The following is a 22,640-nucleotide window of genomic DNA, read 5'->3' on the forward strand; positions in this document are numbered from 1 at the left end:
GCTTGCTATTCTTGGCACAGATGTGCAAATATGGTTTTTTTTCTTCTTGTTTTGAAAGTAGGCCTTATTTTGTAGTCTTGGTAGACCTAGCCCTCATGCTAAAGTACAGGCTTGAACCTGTGGTTTTAAAGTTCACAGACTGGTCCTAACTTGGCTTCCTTGAGCGTCCTGTCCACTTGTAAGGATCTTGTGACAGGCGACAGGTGTGGTGTTCTGATGACTTCTCAGTTAATGAAAAGCGTTCTAATTTGGACTCAGTTTGAGCAGTTCCCAACTTTTAAGTTCTGAGTTGTGTGTGTAGGCGAAAGTTAAGTTTTTTTTTTTTTTTTGGAAAAGGAATGTAAGTGCTATTAAATTAAGTGTGTGCAGGAGATATAATAGATGGAAAAATGATAATAAACGAGCCCCCCCCCCCCCCCCACACACACACACTTGGAGCTTTTAGAAAACGAAATGTAAAATCTGTCTGGAGTTGTTTAAAATTAAATGAACATAGTTCTTTTTTTTTCAGTGAGGCTTTGCTTCAGCCTGTTTTTACAGCAGAATAGGAGAGGTTTTTAAATAATTAAATTATCAGCCCTTTGAAGAGGTCTCTACCATCCCCTCCTTCCCAGCAGGGCCTCTGGTTTGATGTGGGAAGGAGAGGGAGAGAGGGAGTTGTGGGTTGACTGACTCTCTGGGTGGTGTGAATCCGGGTACCTGGGACGTGCTGTGCTGGCAGCAGACACCCCATGGGCTTGCAGAGGATTTAAATATCTCCGGGCCTGTGGTTCCTGCTCCTCCAGCATTGTTCTTAGCACTGGCAACCAAGTAGAGGACTCACCACAAGTTAGGGCAGAGGTGAACGAAAATGTTGAGGTCAGTGTTTCTGTTTCAGATTTGTTCAAAGATGCAAGAATGAACGCCCAGAGGCAGGCGCTAAAGTTGAGTTGGTTTTTTTTTTTTGTTGTTGTTGTTTTTTTTTTTGGTGGATTGTTTGCTTTATGCCCCATAATAATATTGAAAGTTGCAAAGAATTACTCCTTCCTTCCACCTTCTTTTAATATAAGGGAGCTGTGGTTCAGAGAGGCTAGCTCTGTTGCTTAAGAACACACAGCCAGAGTGTACTCGTTTGAGCCCATGTTTCTAAGCATACCTATTCTCGCCAGCATTCATGAGCCATTTTTGACATATGGAGTGGAGGTTCAACATGAGCTTGGAGCACCTGTCCCAGAATAAGAAGAGGTCTGTTTCTTGTTCTTTAATTTCTCATAAAATTAAAAAAAAAGTGTGCCATTAAAATTAAGTTCTATGTATCAGTGATCCAAGAGCTTATAAACTTAGCTTTAATCAGCTTTAGAAGATAACCGTTCCCAAATAGTATCAGCAGGGAACTTTGGCCACAGATAAGAGGGCACCATGGTGACAATCCCAGTGTGATCACCATGTCCCTGGTACTGGGCTGCTACAGAGTGAGGCTACCTTCCCTCATGAGTTTGAGGAGCTAAGAGATCAAGTCAGAGAGCAGACATGTGATGGGAGATGGTGGTGACAGGTCCAGGAAGGCGATAGGGTGCAGGGGAGGGAAGTGTGGGTGTATGCAAGTCAGGCTTGGGAAGAGACGAGCAGCTTAGTAGTGGTCTGTGTAGCTGCAGAGGTATGGGAAAGTAGCCATTTTAGGGAGGGAAGGGAGTGCCACAGGTAGTAAGGATCCTGGGAAATATTCACTCTGTTGAGGATGGGAGGGAGGGCAGGCAGGACTGCAATAGACTTTGGGTATTTGGGGTTTTTTTTTTTGAGGTGGGGGGTCTCTGGTCTCTGTTATACATACTATGTCAGGGAAGAAGAAAAGTGCTAAGCCTTTGTGACAGAGAAGCTATGCATGCAGCCTTCAGATTTAGAGGCTATCGAGGCTTCCGAGGACAGGTGAGAAGGGAAAGTTTTGGGAGGTGGCTGCCTCCCTGTGGGGACAGCAGTAATTGCTGTGTGCTTAAGCAGGGGCTGAGACCTTCCAGAGAAGGCATTTTGCTGGATTCCAGCAGTGCACCAGAGACATGCATGGCATGCTTAGCCAGTGGCTCAGCCACTGTGTATTCAGCCCCTGGTCCCGTGCCTTCAGAAAGGCCCACGTGCTTCCTGACTGGGAGTCGAGAGTCGTTGTGTATTGTTCAGCTTTTTCCCAGTAGGGGGATTAGCAAGGATAATTATCTTCCCCTAAAGTAAAATACATCATCACAGGTCTTACAGGAGGTCACTTGTTGCAACACCGAGCTGACATTTTATACAGAGGAGCTTCCCCCCCCCTCCTTATGGAGGTTGAAACCTTAGGTTCTTTTAGAATTATTATCTTCTAACTGAAGAATAATAAAAATAGCTAGCAGTGAACACTGAAAGCATGTCAGCTGCTGTCTTAGGCACTCCGAATTCATGAGCCCATCCCTTCCCTGTGACTTGTCTCTGAAGTCGATGCCCGGTGTAGATATGTACAGAGGTCTGCATCAGCTGAGAAACCTCGGTGGGCTGACAGCAATAGCTTGTACGTAGAGAGCCGGAGTGGAGTCTTAGGTGGCCTGTTTTGTAGAGCTGTTGGTGAGGAGCCCTGGGTGTCCTTGTAGTATTGAAAGCTGCACAGTTGTGACACAGTTCCGTGGCAGGTTGGTACATGTCCTGTTTTTCTCATAGTGACTGGGTCACTGTGTATGGGGGTATTGGGAGCCTTGAGTGCAGCTGGTAGAAGCTAAAAGGCACAAATAGTCCACAATCAGATAAAGAAGTGGCCTCCCGCCCAGCTTCTTAACAACAGGAAGTCTTCCTGAAGATGTTGCCAGGCTGACTTCCTACCTATTCCCTCCAGCCCCAAATGCCTGTCATTTGGATTCTGCTAGCCCTGGTTTTCCCTTTCAGTGCCCAACTGAGAATTGTTTCAGGGTCTCTCCTCTGAGTGCTCTCCTATCCCTGTGTCATTAAACTCAGACCAGCAAGACCCAGATGCTTCCAACCAGACCTGGAAGTGGTTTGCTTACTCAATCCAAATCTTATCCAAGGAGGGAATCTGCCTGATTCCCCCAGGGAGGAATCTGCTCAATGATACTTAATTTTTTTTTAATTGGGACCTTTGGCAGATGGCCCAGTTGAGGATCATTAACTGTGGTGGGCGTACTGGCCTCTGTTTTCAGGGGAAATGTAAACGATGGCAAAAGGTTACTTGTTCAATTATCTTGTCTACTTAATAAGCATATGGATAAGAAAGAAGACGCTTAACCTTTCTTCTGACTTTACAGAAGTGTTATATGGCCAAGGTAGGAAAATGAGAAATGCAGCAGTAGGAAAAAAATGAATTAGAATTGTCCATAAAGGAAAAGAAATGTGGAAGGAGAAGAGGCTGTGGTTGGGATATATTGTATGAGAGAAGAGTAAATTAAACAAAGAAAAGAAAAACGAACAGTTCTCCATTGTCACCCGGAGAATAAGAACAGTAAACATATTCCCTGTGCCCTGGGAGTACAGTTGATGAAAAGGTCTATGTCAGAATTCAGTAGCCCTGGTATACCTCTGTGCCTTCTGTCTGTTAATTATCTATGACGAACATGTGAACCTTTCTGTTCTTCAGTTTCCTCAAGAACAGAAGAGGGGTGTGTCTATGTCACGCCATGCCACACGTCTGGAAGATTCTGAGACGATACTATTCTCAGCACAGAGGTGGACAGGATAGTCCTTGACAGGCGTTAGCTGTTTAGCTCAGCAGTGGGACTGAAGCATTCTAGAGCCAGGCTTCTCAGAAAGTTTCTCATCTGCTCTGTTCTCAGACGCTATCAGGGTGGGGTCAGGCTGGAACCTGGATGGGATAAACAGGACTAATGTAGATTCTTAGTGTCAATTGCAGTCTAGGAAGCTGTTCTGATTGTCAGGTTGTAGGCTCACTCATTCTGTCATGTCTTGCCATTACTGTCAGGTCGCAGGCCTTCCAGGTTATGTCACATTCTGCTATTACAGAACACTGGGCTGTATCTGCTGCTTTACAGTTAGAGAAACTTTCAGTAAGATACCCAGAAGATGATGCAGATTTGAAGGACAGCGTCATCGTGTTGCTCTTGTCTGACTTGGTCTTCATTGGAACCAAATGCCCTTCCGAGGGGCATGGCCTGTGAGGAGAACTTTAGTCACTCTGGATTTGGCCCTGGTTGTCTTCCTAAATACATTTCTGCCCTCCTGCATCCAGCAGCTCCCCATTGGTCCTCTGGGAGGCCCGTATGTACAGACACAAATTTGGTCTGACTTAGAAGTCAGGCAGAAATTGCTTTCCTAATAGTCCTCAAGCTGGGATATAGCTATATAACAGAGCACTTGCCTAGTAAATCAAAATCCTGGGTTTGATCCTTTAATGCAGGGAAACGAAGCAATCCTATGCCTGTTCATGTAAAATAGATTCCAGTTTGGGGTGGAGGGCATGGCTCAGACGTAGAGCAGTTGCCCAGCATCCAGCTGTGGGCTTGATTCCTAACAGTGAGCCAGGTATGGAGGGCCAGCTTTAATCTCAGCAGAGAATCTGAGTCAGCAGTCTCTCTTGAGTTCAAGGCCAGCCTCGGCTACATCATCTGATGCTATCTCAAGTCCCTTTCTTTTTTCAAAAGAAAAAAAAATATTGATCCCAGAAGTACACTAACTTTTTGGCCATTTATGATAAAGCTTTTAAATTGGTCATAAAGTGATTTATTTTTTGGGGGTTTCCATTGGTACTTCTTTTGTGCATGTTGTTCAAACATTGGTCTGACTCCAGGTATAATAGCCTCATGAATAAAGACAGCATGGTTGACAGGATTCTAGAGTGGGAGCTGGCCTCTTGGCTCTCTGCATGCTCCTTGGGTGCTTTTCCTTCAGATCTGAGAGATGGGAGTTGCTTTTTCTGAGAGTTGGTTATGTTCTCAGTTGCCGACTCTTCTATAAATAAGTCTGAGCCTTTGTCTCTCCTGAAGTGTCCGGGTCTTTGGAGCAGTGGGCAGCTCTCCTGGAGCTTCTCCCAGTCAGGGAGACGCTTCTCCCAACTGTTTGCTTGCTGCATCTGACATTCCTGCTGAAGGAGGATAATGCTTCCAGAAGTTTGCAGAGAAAAACTTGGCACCCAGAAAACAGTTGAAGGGGAGAGAGGACATTTTACCCCTCCACATCCTTACAACTCTTGTGGCCTGTGGAGTAAACGATTTATTGGAGTCAGTAGAAGGGGAAAGATTTCAAGTGGAGTCTGGACTGGGAGGAAAACCCCAACACTTCATGCATCAGCACAGCAGGTGCTGAGGAAATGCTGGGAAACTCTGCAGGCCACTGCTGCTTTCCCTGTAGCTGAGCCTGTTTGCTAAATGTCATTTCAACGTCTTGCAGTTGGCTCCTGTTCCTCAGTGTTCATGGCCTGGGTGAGAGCTGTTGTTAGGAATCACTTCAATATTTGTGTGTGTGTGTGTGTGTGTGTGTGTGTGTGTGTGTGTGTGTGTGTGTGTGTGTGTGTGAGAGAGAGAGAGAGAGAGAGAGAGAGAGAGAGAGAGAGAGAGAGAGAGAGAGATTGTGTGTGATAGTTTCTGGGCTTTGTAGAGATTTCCTGGAATAGAGGAATATATTTCTTGAATTACTTCTAACTAATCCCAGCCAGGGAATCTTAGAATTGATTAGTGTCTGAATAGGGAAATCTGGGCCTGGACCTGGGCAAGGGTCTTGCTACATCAGAAATGTTTCCTGGTAAAGAAGGAGAGTGTGTCATAGCATTTGTGTTGAGTGTGTACTGCTGGCCTTTGGAAAGGCCTCTGAGGCACTGTGATACTCATTCCCAGGTTTCCTCTGATTTGATTCCTCTGTCTCTTTGATTCCTTAACTCAGGCCCCATGGCTTTGCTAGACCTAAGGTTTTTACCAGGTGCTTCCTTGTGACTTGACATTCCCTGAGGCACATTGAATATGTTACTGTGTCATAAGTCAGACTTTCCAGCTGCTTAATCACTACCGAGTTCTTGGCTGGGTTCCCTGGTGTCTGGGTGGTTCAGTATTACTGAAGGGTCCTCAAAGCATTGAATCTGGCTGGGTGTGGCCTTATAGAATCAAATGCTGATATGATTGGGATATCCAGAAATTTAATATGCAGGACAGAATGTAGTTGCATATGTCCTCATTTGGCTCGTGGAATCGCCTGCCTGTCAAACTGCTTAAAATTTGAATTTTAAGCAGTGCGCTGGGGGAAATTGAACTAAGCTAAATCTTAGTGACTTTTTTTTTTCCTGCTTCATCATGTCTCTTCTGCTAACAGTGTTGCATGTTTTACTTTGTCTAGGCTTTTCAACAAGGACATGTCTGACAAAATGTCTAGTTTCCTACATATCGGAGACATTTGTTCTCTGTATGCAGAGGGATCTACGAATGGATTTATCAGCACCTTGGGGTAAGAGAATGGATGTCCTTATGTGTCGGGGTTTGTTTAAGACATCATAACATCTGCTCAAAACTGATTTATGTAAGATAAGACTGTTATCACATTGAGTGGCTTTTCCAAGGGCTGCTTGAAATTGCAATCAGCGAATCCCGTGTTAGTCACTTCACCTTTCACACAGAAACATTTCTGTCAGTTTCAAAAGAACAAAACCTTTTAGTTAGGACTCTGTTAACTTTGAATGCGTTATGATCTACTCTTCTTACATAAGGGGGGGAAGCACTTAGGAAGTGAGAATAAAAAAACGAATAGGGAATAAATATGAAGATTAATATATGCAGATCCAAAGAAGTGCTTTTTGGTTTTGTGGAAAAGCCGTTTGGCTTGTCTTTTTACACAGTGGCTCGGGTATAATCTGAGTAAAGACCATTACAGCTTCCTGGCTTATCTCTCGCCTTTGAAGCAGACCCTTTCCTACTAAGTAACTAAATGCATTTGGAGTTCTAAACTGTACCAACTTCCCTAAGTCATTTTCTGTTCATTTGTGCTTCCTTCCGTCAATCTTCACTCAACTTGGAAGGATATAAATATATTCCATTGCGTGCCCTTTCTGGTCATTTTTCTCTTTTCCCCTCCCACTCCTGTTCTCTGAGGGAGGACTTGTAAAGTGTAGTAGCCCCTAAAGTCACACAGAGGCAGAATGGGGAATCAAGATGGCTCATTCCAGAATAGGCAGGAGTGGTTTAGCGTCTTTGTGTAGGAAGGAGTAGTTAGGCCTGGGTGGCATTGTTGATTTTGGCAAGACTTAGTCTCAGATAAATGGGGGCAGAAGGCAGGCCAACAGATTTTCCAAAAACCTCATTCTTACAGCAGCCAGAATGTCCACTGTAATTACAGTTATTACTGGAAGCGTGCTTATTTTCTGGTATTTGTGCAGAGTAAGTATTGTTAAACGCTCATTCAGGGTACTCTACCCCAACCGAGTAAATTATTTCAGATAACAGAATTATACCTCAGTTAGACCTGTGTTCTCATTCTAGAGAGTTGCATTTTCGAAAGTCACCACGGCTCCTTCCTATGGTCGGTCTCTCTGCATAGTTGACCTTACCCTGAACAGTTTTATCTTCTGTGGCTTTGGACAAACAGGCTTCCTGCTACCCTGGCCCCTCCAACGATGGCCATCTTGGCTCCCTCCTTCCTTTTTTTATTCCCTGTGGTTAATTCACCCCTGTTCTTATTTTTCAGCATTGACTTCAGTACTGTACAGCAGTGGTAAGCACTCTGAGCCTGGTGGGTGTTCACTGTGTGCCCGGTGCTGTTCTGAATCCTGGGCCTCCATTATCCCCCTAACCCCCAAGCAGCCCTCTTCCTGGTGAGCACCATCATCTGTCATCACTGTGTGTGGAAACGATACCTGAGTGCTTCAGGCAGATGCCTGCCTGCCTACCCAGGTTTCAGAGCTCAGAAGACTTGGGTCTCCAAGGCCAGGGATCCTAACACATAACCTTTGTAGAGGAGGTTTTTTCTGGTTTCCCTCACATGCTCACAGCTGGTCTGGGTGCTGGGTAGACCTCAGCTCCATCGTATACCTGCTTTTCCTCTGGGACCTTGGACCTGACAGTTGGCTCAGATGCTGAGCCCCCCGCCACCGAGCCCTTAAAACCTTAGCCTGCGTCATGTCTTCCCTTTCAGCTCCGTTATTTTATTATCATATTATTATTTTGAGCCTAGTCTGACCTTGAACTTGCAGTCCTCCTGCCTCAGTTTTCTGAGTGCTGCAATTATAGGTGTGCACCGTTCTTAAAATTCTTAGGGGTGCACACTCCGCTTCAGTAATTTTCTTCAGATCATCGGATGACTCCCTCGTAAAGTCCTAACACTTTGGATGCTAGTTATTCCTTCAGATTTTCGCCTTCAGGCATAGCTTGCATAAAAGTTGGTTTGGTTTGGGCAGAAAAAAAACATGGCTTTGGAAAGTTAAATTTGACCCTTCCTCCCCCTTCTTTGGAATGTGTTTAACATTTATGGAGCATCAGTCACAGACACGATGAGTGGCTGTCAGTCTTCATGGGTCTTGGTGTCTGGCCCCCAGCCAGTCCTGTTTATATAGACTGTTGGTGGTTGCCTCTTGGTAGCTCTACGACTCACTGAACTTTAGAATTCCGGCAGGATCTGGGAGAGCCAGTGTATGTGTGTGGATCTACACTAGCCTTTGGTGGGCTGCTGAATCACCTTGGGAGCTTGTTAAGAACACCAGTTCTTAGGCTGTGCCCGGAGCAGACCTTTAGTGTGCCAGGAAAGGAGGGATGGGTGTGTAAACCTTCCCTGAGTTCAGAGTCCCTGAGAGCAATTCATTTGTTTTGCAGGTGAAATACCGAGGCAAGGGGAAAGTGAGATGACACAATGCTATGCCATTAGCTGGCACCTCAGTGTTGTCTACAGTCTGTAACCAATGAGGCCCTTCCTCCTAGCATTTCCTCGTATTGGAACTTGACCATTAGTCCAGCTTTGCATTACGTATGTCCCATGGGGGACCAAGGCCAGTGTCTGATACATAGTGTTCTACCGCTGACCTACGTCACTGGCATCGGAATCTGGGCCCAACCTTTTAAATATTGGATTAACTTTGATGACCTTTCTGAACTTGTACTGTAATACAAGGGCCCAGGGTAGAAATTTCATAGGTGCACATTATACTTTTAATTTTTGTAGAAGACTGTCAGGCTGCTGACCACATTGTATACTGTGGTTCTTGTAGATGCATAGTTTGATCTTGGTTTTTGAGGGCAAAGGCGGGATCCTCTTCACACTTTGATTCACTTCACTTGACAGACACTGGTTGTCAGCCTTGGGCACCTCAGGAGTCACAAAGGAGGGGGCCCATTGCATTGTTTCTGTGGAGCTTGGTTGGGAGGGTGGAGGAGGAGACACAGGACGATTTTAGGCAAGAAAGGCTTGTGTGGGTATAGTTTACTTTCTGAAATGACGATTAGAATCAGGGCCTTGAATGCAGGGCAGTTTTGGAGGAAAGGTCAAAGTTGGTTATTTAATGGTCCCTTGCATTTGGAATGAGAGGCAGCATAGGCCAATGGAAGAGGTTCCAAAGATCCTAGCATGGTACCTGGGCCTAAATTTCATGGTACTGTGGGAAATGAGCTGGCTCTCACAGTTTTAGGAACTTGGAAAAGTCATGTAACTTCACAGTATCTCAGTATCTCAAAGCTCAATAATATGCATATATTTTAGTGATTCTCCCAAAAATAATTATGCAAGGTAAATTGGTTTCTCAGTGAAATCAGAACTTGAGCTGCCCATCTTTATGTAATCTGTGACTATTACTTATTTGTAACTTGATCGTGCTTTTGAAACTCGAAGCCCTTTCAATTTGCACTGGGTTCCCCCCACACACACACAACTGAAGATGCTCCACTCACTGGGTCCTCTCCATTTCCCATCTCCCCACCTCTGTTTTGGCTCTTTGAACATTTCTGAACATCGTCCTCTATCTGAAGCTTCTGGCACAGATGGCTCCTGACTGTTCTCCTTTCTTCCTTCCTAGATTATACCTTATTCATTAGTTTGCTTTTATGGCTGCTATACTCAGGCCTAGAGCCCTTCCAGGGCCAAGGCTCGACTCACTTTAGTCTTCACGTCTCAGGATTTGGTACAGTCTCTGGCACAGGGTTGGCTCCTTGTCGACCGTTAGTCGGGTGCATTGACCTCTTCCCGTGTCTTCTAGATTCAGCAGTATTGCATGCCGTATGCAAATCTCTCACAGCTGTGGTTCTGGGAAAAGGAGCTGCAGAAAACAGTAACTTGACATGTCCATCACAGAGTGCCAGGCCCTTGGGTCAGGTTTATCTCACTCCATGCATAGGAAACCTCCTTGGCTAAGAGCTGGTAGAAGGACAGGGCAGTGTAAATTTTTGCATAGGAAAAGCCCCTGGGCTACTCTGTTTTTTACATAATGCTTATCGAGGGCTTTATTTCCCTAGGCTTGGTTTTGACATTGATTTGTTTTTCTTTTTGCAGCTTGGTTGATGACCGTTGCGTTGTACAGCCAGAAGCTGGGGACCTTAACAATCCACCCAAGAAATTCAGAGGTAAAGCTGTGGCTTTGACAAAATGGTCACCTTCACTTGATCATTTAGGAAGAGTGCTGCTGGGCCTGTGAGGCCAGCTGGCCCCCCTCTCCCCACTTCCCTCCCTGTTTTCAGTCCTTTATTCTTTTCTGTAGCAACCTTAGCTTTATTACTTTGAAATCTGATTTTGAAAAAGATACTTAAGTCCTGGCTCTAAAACTCCTTGAAAAAAATGTGTAAATAAATTCTCAGTCAAGATTGGCATGGCTTTTATTAGGGCCTTAGTTTGTCTACAGAATGCGTGTTGCCAAGTTCTAATTCGTCTGAAAACTTTTCATTAGCACAGCTATGTCTCCAAACAAGTGGGGTTTAAGGATCCAGTCAGAAGCAGCATGGGTGCTTTCAGCAGATCACATGATCCCTCTTGGGGCCTTGATAAATCTTAGCTGCTTTACCTGGAAGGAGGCATTCTTGATTAGTGCCCTTCCACTTGAGCTACCAGGGACAGCAGGGCAATGTTCCTATTAATGGCGCCTTCTGTGGCTCGGTGTTTCTAGTTTTTCTAAGAAGGTAGCTCAACTTACTGCAGAGAGTACTTGAATGGAGTCGGCATCTTAGATACCACCGCTTTGTTTCTGTCTCCTGTTGTAACGGTGGTAGTACATGGTTCTCAGTTCGAATCACGTCTTAGAGTTATCTGGAGAAGATTGTCAATTCTATTGATGCTCTGGACCTATGGTTGGGCACTGTTTTTGTTTGTTTGCTTGTTTTTGAAACAGAATCTCACTCTGTAGTCTTGGCTCTCCTGGAATTCACGGTGTAGGCTGGGCTGGCATCTAACTCCACCTCTCTCAGTCCCCTGAGCACAGCGATTAAAGGTGTATACCATTGTACTTCGCTCGGCACTGACGTTCTTAAGGCTTCCAAAATTGTTTAAAAATTAAATTGATTACTTAATTTGTTTATTAATTTTGTGTGTGTGCACTTGTGGCCATCTTGATGGAGTTGGTTTTCTCCTTTCACTGTGTGAGTTTCAGGGATTAGACTCAAGTGGTCAGGCAGAACCGGAAGGCATTTTTCTCCCTTATAAAAAGGAGAAAGACATACTTAATGAAGTCCCACTGGGAGTATGGCCCAGACCCCTGCAGACTTATGTCTGTTGGATCTTGAGTGCAATGCTTTAACCACTCAGCTATCCTGCTCACACAACCGATTCTTCTTGATAGTGGGCTTGGGAACCCATTGACTGTTGGCCTTGGTCACAGAGAGTTCAGCTCTCGCCGTTTGCAGAGTCTATCATTTGAGTTCTAGATTCTCTCTGTTAAGTGATTTAGAAGTGTTTGACTCGTCTGGATGAAAGCTAAAGAAATTAGGGTGCAGTAGAAGCCAGACGTTCAGGTGGGAAGGAGCCATTGGGTGCATGGTAGTGTTGAGCTTTATCCAGTTGGCACGAGGCTATCAGGAGAATGTTTTTACCTGAAGATAAGAGAAAACTATTTTTAACAAAGTGAGTCCCAGAAACTGGAAGGAGCTCATGCTTCTGCTGAATTTTGCTTCATAACCCCTCCCCGTGTCTTGTTCTAAAACAAAATCTTGAGTGGAACAGAAATGAAATATTTTATCTAACGACCATAATGTCACTTAGAGAGTCAACTCCTGACCCAGCGTTGACCATGTTGGTCACTGTGCTGAGAGAGGATGCTGCCCTCATTAGCTTAGTTGGAGAGTCATATCCCTACACTGGGAAGGGACTCAGTGTGTCACCTGAGGTCACATGACTAGAGGTGGGAGGGAGTATAGGAGTTTGGATCTCAAGTTTGGCTGCACAAAGAAATCACCCAGAGAGCTATGAAAAATCCCAGGAGCTCGCACCCGCTGTGTTCCTGATTTAATTGGGCACTGGGATTTTTTAAAGCTCCCTGGATAATTCTCTTGTGCAACCACAGTTAAGAACCATTGCTAATAGCATCAACTACCAGCTTCCTTGCTGAGGGAAGGGCTCATATAGGCCTGGCTTTTGCACCTGGGACACAGAGAAGTGATGCTTATCAGAGCAGGGGCTGGTTCCAGGGGGACCTCTTGTTCCGTCCCAGCCTTGGGGTCAAGCAGGACCTGGAAGAGAATTTAACGAAGTGAAGAAAGTAAACTAACGGCTGTTCAGTATTGTTTAAAATCATCGTTGCATATTAATGATTTTCATTTTTAAGTTAACAGAATTGTGCTACGTATGATTTGAAATCGATAGACCTTGCAGAATACTTAAATTGGGCTAATGAATGTGGATTTCTTCAAGTTGCTTTGGTGATGTGAGGATTGCAAGCGTTCAGTTTGTGTTGATGTCTGTTGTCACCATGTTGTGCAGTAAATCTTTGGAGTGTATTCCTCCCAACTAAGTGAGATGCAGTAGCTTTGGACCAATACCGTCGTCCACCTGCAGTCTTAACCCCAGGCCTTGATAACCCCTCTCCTCCTGTTAAGCTTTTAAGATTTCACGAATAAGTGAGGTTATTATACAGCATTTGTTTTTTCTGTGCCTGCTTCATTTCATCTAACATCATGTCCCCCAAGTTTTTCATCACAAACAATCAAGTGGCTGTTTGGACACAGGGTGAGGACATTAAAGTAAATAGGAACTCTGCAGAGGATGTGAGATGCTCTGTATGTTCCCTGGTACTAGGGTCAGTGTGGGTCTTCCTTGAATGTGTCTCTGGTGTCTGATTTGGAGAGACTTTTGAAATCAAAGCCTCAGTCTGGCCAAGGCCATTCAGTCTCTCTTTTATGTCCTGACTTAGTCCTACAGGTAGGAACCAGACAGTGACTTGGTTTATTGACTTTCTAGGTAGTTCCTGGGCTGTGAACTGCTTTGTGATAGTGGGGACATCTGGTTCAAAATAAGTTGTGCTGCAGGCTTTGTGAATATAGGTCGGACCTTCCTAACCTCTGAGCGCTAAGTTTGCTTGCCCTGCACGTAGGTAAGGAGCCTGGCAATCTGCCCCTGTAGGCCTTTGCAGAGCTAGACACTTCTCCACCCTGGGAGTTGGGCAGGAAATATTTTAAATTTTTTTGAAAACATCTCTTCGGCTGTAGTGTAGCTTGTCTATGTCAAGAATTCCTCCCCATCCCCACATGAAGAAATAGATCTCTCTTTTGGAAGGATTGTTGCCTTTCCAACTATAAGTACATCTTTTGAAGTACACGGTCATTTCGGTGGCTTAGAAACTGTGCATGGGAAGATGAGTAGTTTGTAGTTTCTGGTCCGTTCTTCACGGACCCTTTGCACCCCGCAGTTGAAGCAAACACATGGAAAAAGAGAGATGCTGGCAGCAGCTCGATGGGATGATGGAGTCTTTGTCCAAGGAATCAGCAGAGCTCTTGACTCACTTGGATTTGGGCTGGTTCTCATGGCTGGCTTGCCAACTGATTTCCCACAGTGAGAGCCATTTTAAACTGTTCTTCAGTAAATGGGGATTGGAGGGAGCCTATGGTCTGCTCCCCGAGACTTCTGACTTTGGGGAGTTCCTTCGGAGATTTGCAACCCTGCTGTTTAATAATATGGAACTTTAGACCAGTGAGGTTCAAATCGAAGTTCCACAGGTTTTTACCTGTATGACCCGACCAGAGTCACCTCTGTGAACCTGGCTACATCAGCTTTAATAAAAGATAAATGTGTGTGTGTGTGTGTGTGTGTCTGTGTGTGTGTGTGTGTGTGTGTGTGTGTGTGTGTGTGTGTAGAATTTAGTTCTAGATGAAATGTTGTTGGTTGTGACAAGGTAGGTGGACCTGGAAGAAAGACATTTCAGCAATGAAGCAAGCCAGAGGAAGCCTAAAAATTACCTCATAAAAATTGAGAGAAATGAACTGTTGGAGGGCAGACCAGGAGGGGATAATGACCAGACTGTAAAAAAGATTAAAGATAATTTTTTTAAAAATTGAGAGTAAAATAGTGGTTACCAGACGCCACAAAGTGGTTAAAGGAGGGAGAGGGATTAGTTAGTGCGTACAAGGTTAGGGGAAACAGGTTCTGGTGTATTCTAGTGTAGAGTAGGGAAGCTATGGCGGATTATCACACAGCAAGCATTTAGAACTACCTAGAAGAGATGACTTTGGACACTTGCATCACAAAGAAGTTATAAAGGGATAGGATGTGGCCTCATGGTAGAATTCTTGCCTCATGTGTGAGGCGTGGATTTGACCTCTAGTAGCACAATAAGAAAACAGAAGCAAAACCATAACTATTTAAGGTGACCGACAAGCTAAGGGCACTGATTAGATTACTAGATAATAAACACAGGAGTTGAAATAACACATTGTGCCCCTGCTGTGTGTCAAAAATCAAAGCAAAGCAGAAACAATAAAATGAAAATAAAAAGTAACGTAGTGCTTGATGAGTCTTCTTCATGCTCCCCTTGTCTGTCTTACCTTATCCAGTTCCTGCATGGCACCCATATTCATAAATGGTAGCAGAAAGTGTGACTCCTTCAGTGACATGAGCATTAGCTACCATTACTCTGTCTTTCCCTGTCTCAGGTTTAGGGTGTACACAAGGACTCCCCAGTCTAAATTCCTGGCCCGTTGCTGTCCTGTACAGGTGGAGTGTACTTGAGAAACTAATTTTCTGAACTTGTTTGCTTTGCCTACCTTTAGAGTGAGGCTGTGGATGTTTCCTTCCTTACAAAGGTAATAGAATTGTAATATGTGGTCACATGTGGCTCACACAGGGCTTAGGACCGATGGCTCCTTGGTCCCACTAGCTTTTCTTGTATACAGTAGTGCAGAAGGAAGAGTTAAGCATTGAGTGCCCTTTCTTTTCCCTGATGATTTCAAGTGCATTTTCAAAATGCATTTCTCTTTTCATGTGTGTGATTTCCTTGTCCATGTCTCCTGGCCCCCCAAACTTTGTGGGGGAGAAACTTGTGCATCTGTTTCCTATAAGGCAAATCGTCCCCATCATCTGAATGAATACAAACGGTGTTGTTTTTCTCAGTATGATATGGTTTGGATGTTTTGGAGTCTGTGCACAGTGGGGCAGAATCACTGTTTTCTCTGATGGGTGTTGCTTTGCCCATAATATAGAAAGAATAAGGAAGACAAACATCAGATTGAAACCAGGAATAGAAACTTTGTGGTCAGTGAATTCCTTTCTCTGCATTCTCTTTTGCTCTTCCCATTCCTCCACATCTCTCCCCCCTTGAAGGTACTAAATATAAAAAGCACTTTCTATAAAGGAAAGATGGAAACTTACAGCCAGTCCCCATTTTCCTCTCGGGCCTCTGCTCCTTTCGCATTAATAACCTCCAGGGTTGTTGGAGTAGAAAGAAGGGAGTGCAGGCTTTGAGGGAATCAAACAGGCTTTTAGAATTGCTTGCACTGTCTGTTGTGTAATCTCTTTTCTACATCAGGGCAGTGGTCAAGTTTCTGTCCTTAAAAATTTCACTGTACTAGAACTACCTTGGCCTCAGATTGTTCACCTTGAACATATGTGACCGTATCAGCATTAACTGTTCTGCAGCGTTTAGATTTATAGAAACCGTTGAGCTTTCTGAAAGAAGCTGTTAGAGAAGTTTACATTTAAGGTGGGAAGCAGGCATGGGGGTGCTACAGAGTGCAATCCCAGCACTCAGGAGGCTGAGGGAGGTTTGTGAGTTCAGACCTGCCAGGACTACAGGGGAGATCCCGACTCACAGAGAGGGAAGGAGAGAAAGGACAGAGAGTATAAGAAGGGGTAGGGTAGGAGAAAGAGAAATTGGGAAGGGAAGAGTTGAAGTGAAGGAGTCAGTCTGTAGTGTGCAAGCATGTTCTGGGTGTCTTCCCTGCCCTTGGGTTCCATGTCTTCCCACAGTGTGACAGATTTCAAACACTTATTCCACCTAAGCTGATGTGTGACTGAGGTAACATTGTGCACCAGCTGATGGCTCGGCTGATCCGGGGCAGGTGGTATGAATAGCAAGTTGAGTTGAACAGTAGTTTCCTTAGCTGGGTATGGTGGGAGGCAGATCTATGTGAGTTTGAGGCCAGCCTTGTCTACAAATCAAGTCCAAGATAGCTACGGCTCTGTTACATAGAGTATATAGAGAAACCCAGTCTGGAAAAACAAAAACAAAACAAAACAAAAATCCCCAAACAAGCAAACAAAAACCAACCCTAGAAAGAACCTTAGAATTTTCTGGGGAGACTTACCCACTTCATTTATAAATTGATCACACTGATAGATCATCCACTTCGTACAAAACATTGTCCTGATGAATGAGTGCTTTTTATTCTCTGTGATCCACTTCCTTGCGGTAGATCTTTATGTTCCCATTATGCAGATGAGAAAATGGAGGCTCCACTAAGTTGAATAACTTTCTCATAGACAATCACTTGCCCTTCCTAGACTGGTTATTATTTACTGAACAAACATTTATTAGTTTCTTTCTATATGGCTCTGCAGGCCATTTATTCTCCAGGGACAAAAGTTACCAGCATCCTCTGGAAAGTCATTTGTTCCCACACCACAGCAGTTATATATGCAAGGGGAAGGGAGCGGCACAGTCCTTTCCTATGCCCTGTGGGCTGGGAGCAGATGGATAATGACACTCTTCATATGTGCTGTCTCTCTGGTTCTGCAGCACCTCCCGAGAGTAGGACACATCTGTTTCATACCTAATGCTATTTAGATGTTAGGAACTGGTTCAGTGTCATGGCACACCTGAACACCAGAGTCCTGAGGGCTGGATTCTGTGCTTTCCCAGCCTTTGCTCTGTAGATGGTCTTAAACCCCTGCCACAAGGGTTTGGTAAGGGCATGGCCCTCATCACCGGCATGGATTTTGCTTGAGAATATAGACAAGATGTTACTTTTCTGTTCTTGAATTCTTCCTAGCTTCTATTCAGGATTATTTAAATGGAAGGCTAGGAAAGAAGGAAGGAAGGAGAAGGGAAGGGAAGGGAAGGGAAGGGAAGGGAAGGGAAAGGAAGGGAAGGGAAGGGAAGGGCAGGGCAGGCAGGCTTGGACCCTTTGGTACAACAAACCTTCACAACAGAAGCTCAGGAGTATTCATAATGTCCACATGATTGGGGCATGATTTTGGTGCCGTTAAAGGCTAGCCTAAGGCAGTATAGCCAGTGTCAGAACATTTCAAGCTAGGTGTTGGCTGAAAGTCTCTAGCTCCTCAGCCTGGTCCCTGACACACGACAGCCTGAAAGTCTAGCTCTTGGGATGAACCTGGGAGAAGTGTACCTTGCTTTCCTCGGTGAGCTGTCTGAGGCCCAGTGTATAGCTATGGATTTGAGGTCTAAGCCTCTGGCCTTTTTCCTTTTGCCAGACCCTTCTTCATTTCCAGAGTGCTTGCTGGATGTCAGTTCCTTTCTGCTCTCTGAGGGGTCTTGGAGATTTAATAACCTGTCTTAATGGGGAAAGAAGGAATGAAGTGTTTTATATTTGGTCCATCCACTTTGTAATTAGCCTTGAAACTTCCTGGCAACTTTGGTGGGTATCTCCACCGGGAGTGACCTATTTCAAGGTCAGGGATACAAATAGTTAAAACCTACTTACTGGATCCTAGACCTGCTTGTGGTTAGGTCCAGGTAGGACACTGAGAAAAGGATGCCATCTGAGGCCAGAGCTAGAGGCTGGCCAGTGTTTACGACAAACTGCTTCGTTATCTTGGAGGAACCATCCTGTCTTCATGTGTCTGTTTCCCCATTCGTTAAGTGCAGTTTTAGTGAAGTGTCTCCCCAGATCCGTTCCAGCTCCAGACTGGAAATGGGCAGGTTCATATTTCACAAAAAAGCATCATGAGCCTAGAGCTGCCTAGAAGTAGATCCCCATTTCCCTGGGATTACAAGTTGTCTCTGTCAAGATAAAAAGAAACAGCCAGACTTTCACCCGGAGGCCAGAAGGAGACACAGCCAGAATCTTGGGTCACAAAGGTCTTCCAGGGTGACTATAACAAGCTTGCTGGCTTAGCTTTCTTGCAAACCCTGTTCCTTTGCTGCACATTGTTTTAATTGTTGCTAAGCAACGTTCTCCCCCACCCCCCCTTCTTTTTGGCAAGGCATCCAAGGAATGAACCCATATCTTCTTTAGTTTTGAATACCCACATGCAAAGGGGAGGGCCCAACTTAAATTTTGTTTGTTCTTCTGATTTTAATCCAGGACAGGAATGCAGAACTTACTCTTTGCTTGTCTTGTTAAGTAAGGAGGGAAAAAAAAATCAGTCTGTTTAAGGTACGTGTCAGATGCGTGCCATGGGGCAAATTGAAGCTATCGCCCAGTGCGAAGCTGCCTTGTAGGACAGTCTCTTGCAGCTTGCTCTTTATTCACAAAGTCGATTCAAATTTAATGAAAAGATTAGTAGGTTTTTATAATCTTCATTTCAGATTTGCTAGCTTATCTCAATCTTGCACCAGTGGACTCCATTGAATGGGGACAAAGCCGTAATTTAAATCAATTCCCTGGGCAACCTAGAATGGTTCCAGGGTGTTACACAATCAGTGGGGCGGCATCCTGTAGCTTGATTATTGCAGGAGTCCCACACACCTCTCCCAGTAGCTCCCCGTGTTTCTGCCCACTTTCTTGAAGATCTGAGGTCTCCCACATAATGAGTAGACACAAGTACTCTCCTGCTCCGAGTCCATTCATTTTTGAGTATTTGAGTCACCGTTGGGAAGTAGAACTCAAGTGTCCGTTTCATATTCACTTACCCTAATAGTTAATTCACTTGCTAATGGAGAATAATTTTCAGCTGTTTATCCTGAAAATGTTCCCAGCAAAATAAATATGATTAGCGTGCCACCTAATTCAATCCCGCTGATGTGATGTGCCTTCCTCCATTCAAGAACAAATGGATTTTGAAATCCCAGCCAGAGTAATTGGGTCAAATTGTCATATCATTGTATGGTCCTCCTGACAGCTGTATGTAGTGGTTGATTAAGGACTTTTCTTTTGGCACAGGGTTTTTATAATCCTGTCTTGAGGGCATCAAGGAAGATGAGCTCTCGGTGAATCACTTGGGCTTATGATAACTTTGTCTCTTCCTCATCTGACAAGTGAGAAAACTGGACTGGGGTAACTAGAGTCATAGAATGACGCTGTGTCAGAATTGGGGTTGGATTGGACCCAAAGCTTCCTTTTATTCTCTGGGGCCACGGGTTAAAACAAAACAAAGTTTTGTCTCCTTTTTCTATGTTGATAGCATGCCCTCTATAAACATAAATAAATGGTTCTGAGTACTTTGTATAGTCTTTTCTTAAATTAGTTAAATCAGTTTTCGAATCTTATGGTTTCCTTTATATACAGCTGCCTTTTTAATCTGAGGACAATTCTAAAAGGAAGGTACTCCTCTATGGATGGGGAAGCTGACAGAAAAGGGTACAGTGTTTGCTTTCAGATCATATAGCTAGAAATGACAGAGCCCGAATGGAGAACCAGGCAGTGTGGCTGCAACACAACTACTTTACCTTTTTCTGTGTCTTCCCCAAATACATCAGTGTAAACGAGAGATACATGCGAACTTCCAGCATTGTGTTTATTACCGCTGTCTTCTACTCTTGTCTTCTGGCCTAGACGTTGGGGCATATGGAAATACCACCAATTGCCCTGCCTGCCAGGCCCCACGCCTGTAATGTTAATCCTTAGTAGAATCCGATTGTACAGGAGTCAGTGTTTTTCCTGGTATGACATTTCATGGTTCCCAACCCAACTGTGTTTTCACTGATGACATTTCAAGTCAACTGGCCTCTGATCTTTAAAGTGTGCTGTCTCATGCTGTAATCTCTTTCCAAACTACACAGGGCTGATATATTCTATAAAGGTTTGTCTTCTCCCTGGAACTTTGGGCTGCGTTTGGTCTAATATTTTTGCTACATGTTGGATCTTGTTTAGCCCCCCTAAAGGTCATGTTTGAAAGGTTTTGGCAACAAGGATGTGGTGGTACCTTTAGGAGGTGTGGCCTAGTGAGAGGCCATCCTGGACTCCTAGGTGTTTTCCCCCTTGTTTCCTGCTGAGTTACTGTCCCACCACAAGCTTCTACTCTTCCGCTCTACAACAGGGACAACCAGTCATGAGCCCCAAAGCTGTGAGCCAAACAGCCGTTTCTCTTTATAAATAGATTTTCTCAAGCATTTATTTTCATGAGAGGAAGCTGATCCATCCTCAGAAGGTTTTGTTTTTCTTCTTTCTTATTGAACTATAATGTCCAATCTTTACTGTCTCCTTGATGTTTACAGTTTCAAGATTCCTTGGCTGCATCGGACCTGGTCTTCCTCTGATAGAGTCATAAATGTAACCTTGCGATGTGGGCAATGTTACTGTCCCTATTTGACAGCCGGGCACCTTCTCTGTAGAGAGGGCAGGAAACCAGGCTGGCCTTGGATTTGAACCCACGTCTAGAGAACTGCAGAGTGTCTGCCTGTAGAGTGCATTATAGAGTTGTGCTTCTCAGGGACCGTCTGGGGCCTCTTGCTATATACCAGATCGAGCAGGCATGTTGTTCAGGGAGAAGAAAGTTAACACAGGGCCAGCCAGAGGCCAGGTCTCAAAACAGCAATGCAAGACAAGCTCTACACTTCGCATCCCACTCCTGGCCAAACACCCCTCCCTTGTTGGGCGCTCCCACCTTTGTGTCTGTGCCTGAGCCCTGTTTCATCCATCTTCCTGTCTCTAGAGGAGTCAGTATAGAGCTGAGGGTGTGCTTGGCTACTGGGAGCTAGTTGATTACTTTCTAACTCTGCTTTGAATAGATATTTTGTGTCCCAGGGACAGTAGATCTGAGGTGAGATTTGGGGCTTTTTTAACAGACTCCTGCAGGATGCCTTCAGACAATGATAGGTGCCTTCTCCTAGTCAGGTCTGTGGGACTTGACTAAGAAGAGAGTACTTTAGTTGTAAAGAGTTTGGTCCCGACCAAGTCCTGATTTTTTACTCCTGCATTTAGTCGTTTCCTTTGGTTCAAAAGGGACTGAGCATCTGTTGAGGACTCAGAGAGAATTTCTGCTCTGGGACAGAGGTTAGGTAGATGTTCTCCTTTGACAGTCTCTGTTTTTGCACCAAAGGACCCCAGCTGTTTTTCTGTTTGGCTTCCTGTGGAAACCCCGTGGTCAGGACGTGGATCAGCAAACAGCTGGAGAGAGTGCAGATCCAGCGCTCATGCTGAGAGGTTCTTGGTAAACCAAATGGGTTCAGTCTAGTGGTGGAGAGTGTTGCAAAGGAATGGAGAGGTGGAATTACTGAGTGTGTGAAACAATGAGCAAATGGCAAAGCCAGAGCCTTCCAAGTTAAGGTCATGGTGAATGTGTCTGCAGTGAGTGAGAGCGTTGCCGGGGAAGGTCAGTAGAACAGAGTGTGTAGGAGTCCCAGCTGTGGGCTCAGAAGAGGACTGAAGCCTTTGCCTGCCTTTTACAAGCCCAGTAAACTCTCCAAACCTTAGCTTCCCTACCTGCTGTTGGCAATAATTAATAGTGCAAATATAGTGGTATTGTTTCAGGATGGCCCAGTGTGTGTGAAACACTGTCCACATGTACGCCCGGGTTAAGTGCTCAATACCTACATAATTACCACCTTTCAGGGCATCCTCAGAGAGATGCAGCATAGCTCTTGCTGTCTTCTAAAACCTTGATCTGTGTTTTAAAGACTTTCTTCATGAATCCATAGGCAGACCAATTTTTTTTTTTTTTTTTTTTGAGACAGGATGTTCTGTGTAGCCCTAGCTGCCTTCGCTCTGTAGACCAGGCTGGCCTTGAATTCGCAGAGGTCCGCCTGCCTCTGCCTCCCATGTGCTGGAATTAAAGGTGTGCTGCTCCTACTACCTGGTTATGCAGACCAGCTTTAACCTTCCTGAATTGTCTTGATTTATTGAATATGGCAGTCAACAGGAAGGACCTTGTAGACAGACACTGGCCTTTAGGAAGGAAGTCATCAGGCATTTTTTTTTTTTCACAAGTCTTGATAAGCCCCAGTAAATGACAAGTCATTTGCGTGTGATGGTAATCCTGTCTTCTGTATGGAATTACAAATGTATCAGAGAGAGAAGAGGAAGCAGTGTTTCTCTTGTCTGAGCAGCAGGCCCCCGGAGACTATTGATGCATAGAAGGAACATGAAGTGGCTCTGCTCTTCCTCCAAAGACAGCTCTCTGCCTCTACACCCGGGGGCTGCAGCTTCAGAGAGGTTTAGGCCATTTGGCCTGCTCCGCCT

At 44.8% G+C, this 22,640-nt stretch overlaps 1 protein-coding gene across 18 annotated transcripts in view; it reads left to right on the plus strand.

The window, feature by feature from the left end:
* Positions 1-22,640, plus strand: part of Itpr1 (inositol 1,4,5-trisphosphate receptor, type 1) — a 367,970-nt gene that overhangs the window by 15,211 nt on the left and 330,119 nt on the right. For all 18 annotated transcript variants that reach the window (XM_087656084.1, XM_087656085.1, XM_087656086.1 and 15 more), the window contains exons 3-4: positions 6,292-6,399; positions 10,420-10,490. Coding sequence is in view for 4 of the 18 variants with exons in the window: in XM_087656087.1 (XP_087512213.1) it covers positions 6,308-6,399; positions 10,420-10,490 (163 nt within the window). In the remaining 14 variants the exon portion in view is untranslated. The remainder of the gene's footprint in view (positions 1-6,291; positions 6,400-10,419; positions 10,491-22,640) is intronic.

The sequence above is a fragment of the Rattus norvegicus genome, chromosome 4, assembly GCF_021556685.1.
Source record: "Rattus norvegicus strain SHRSP/BbbUtx chromosome 4, alternate assembly SHRSP_T2T, whole genome shotgun sequence".
Classification (NCBI taxonomy): Eukaryota; Metazoa; Chordata; class Mammalia; order Rodentia; family Muridae; genus Rattus; species Rattus norvegicus.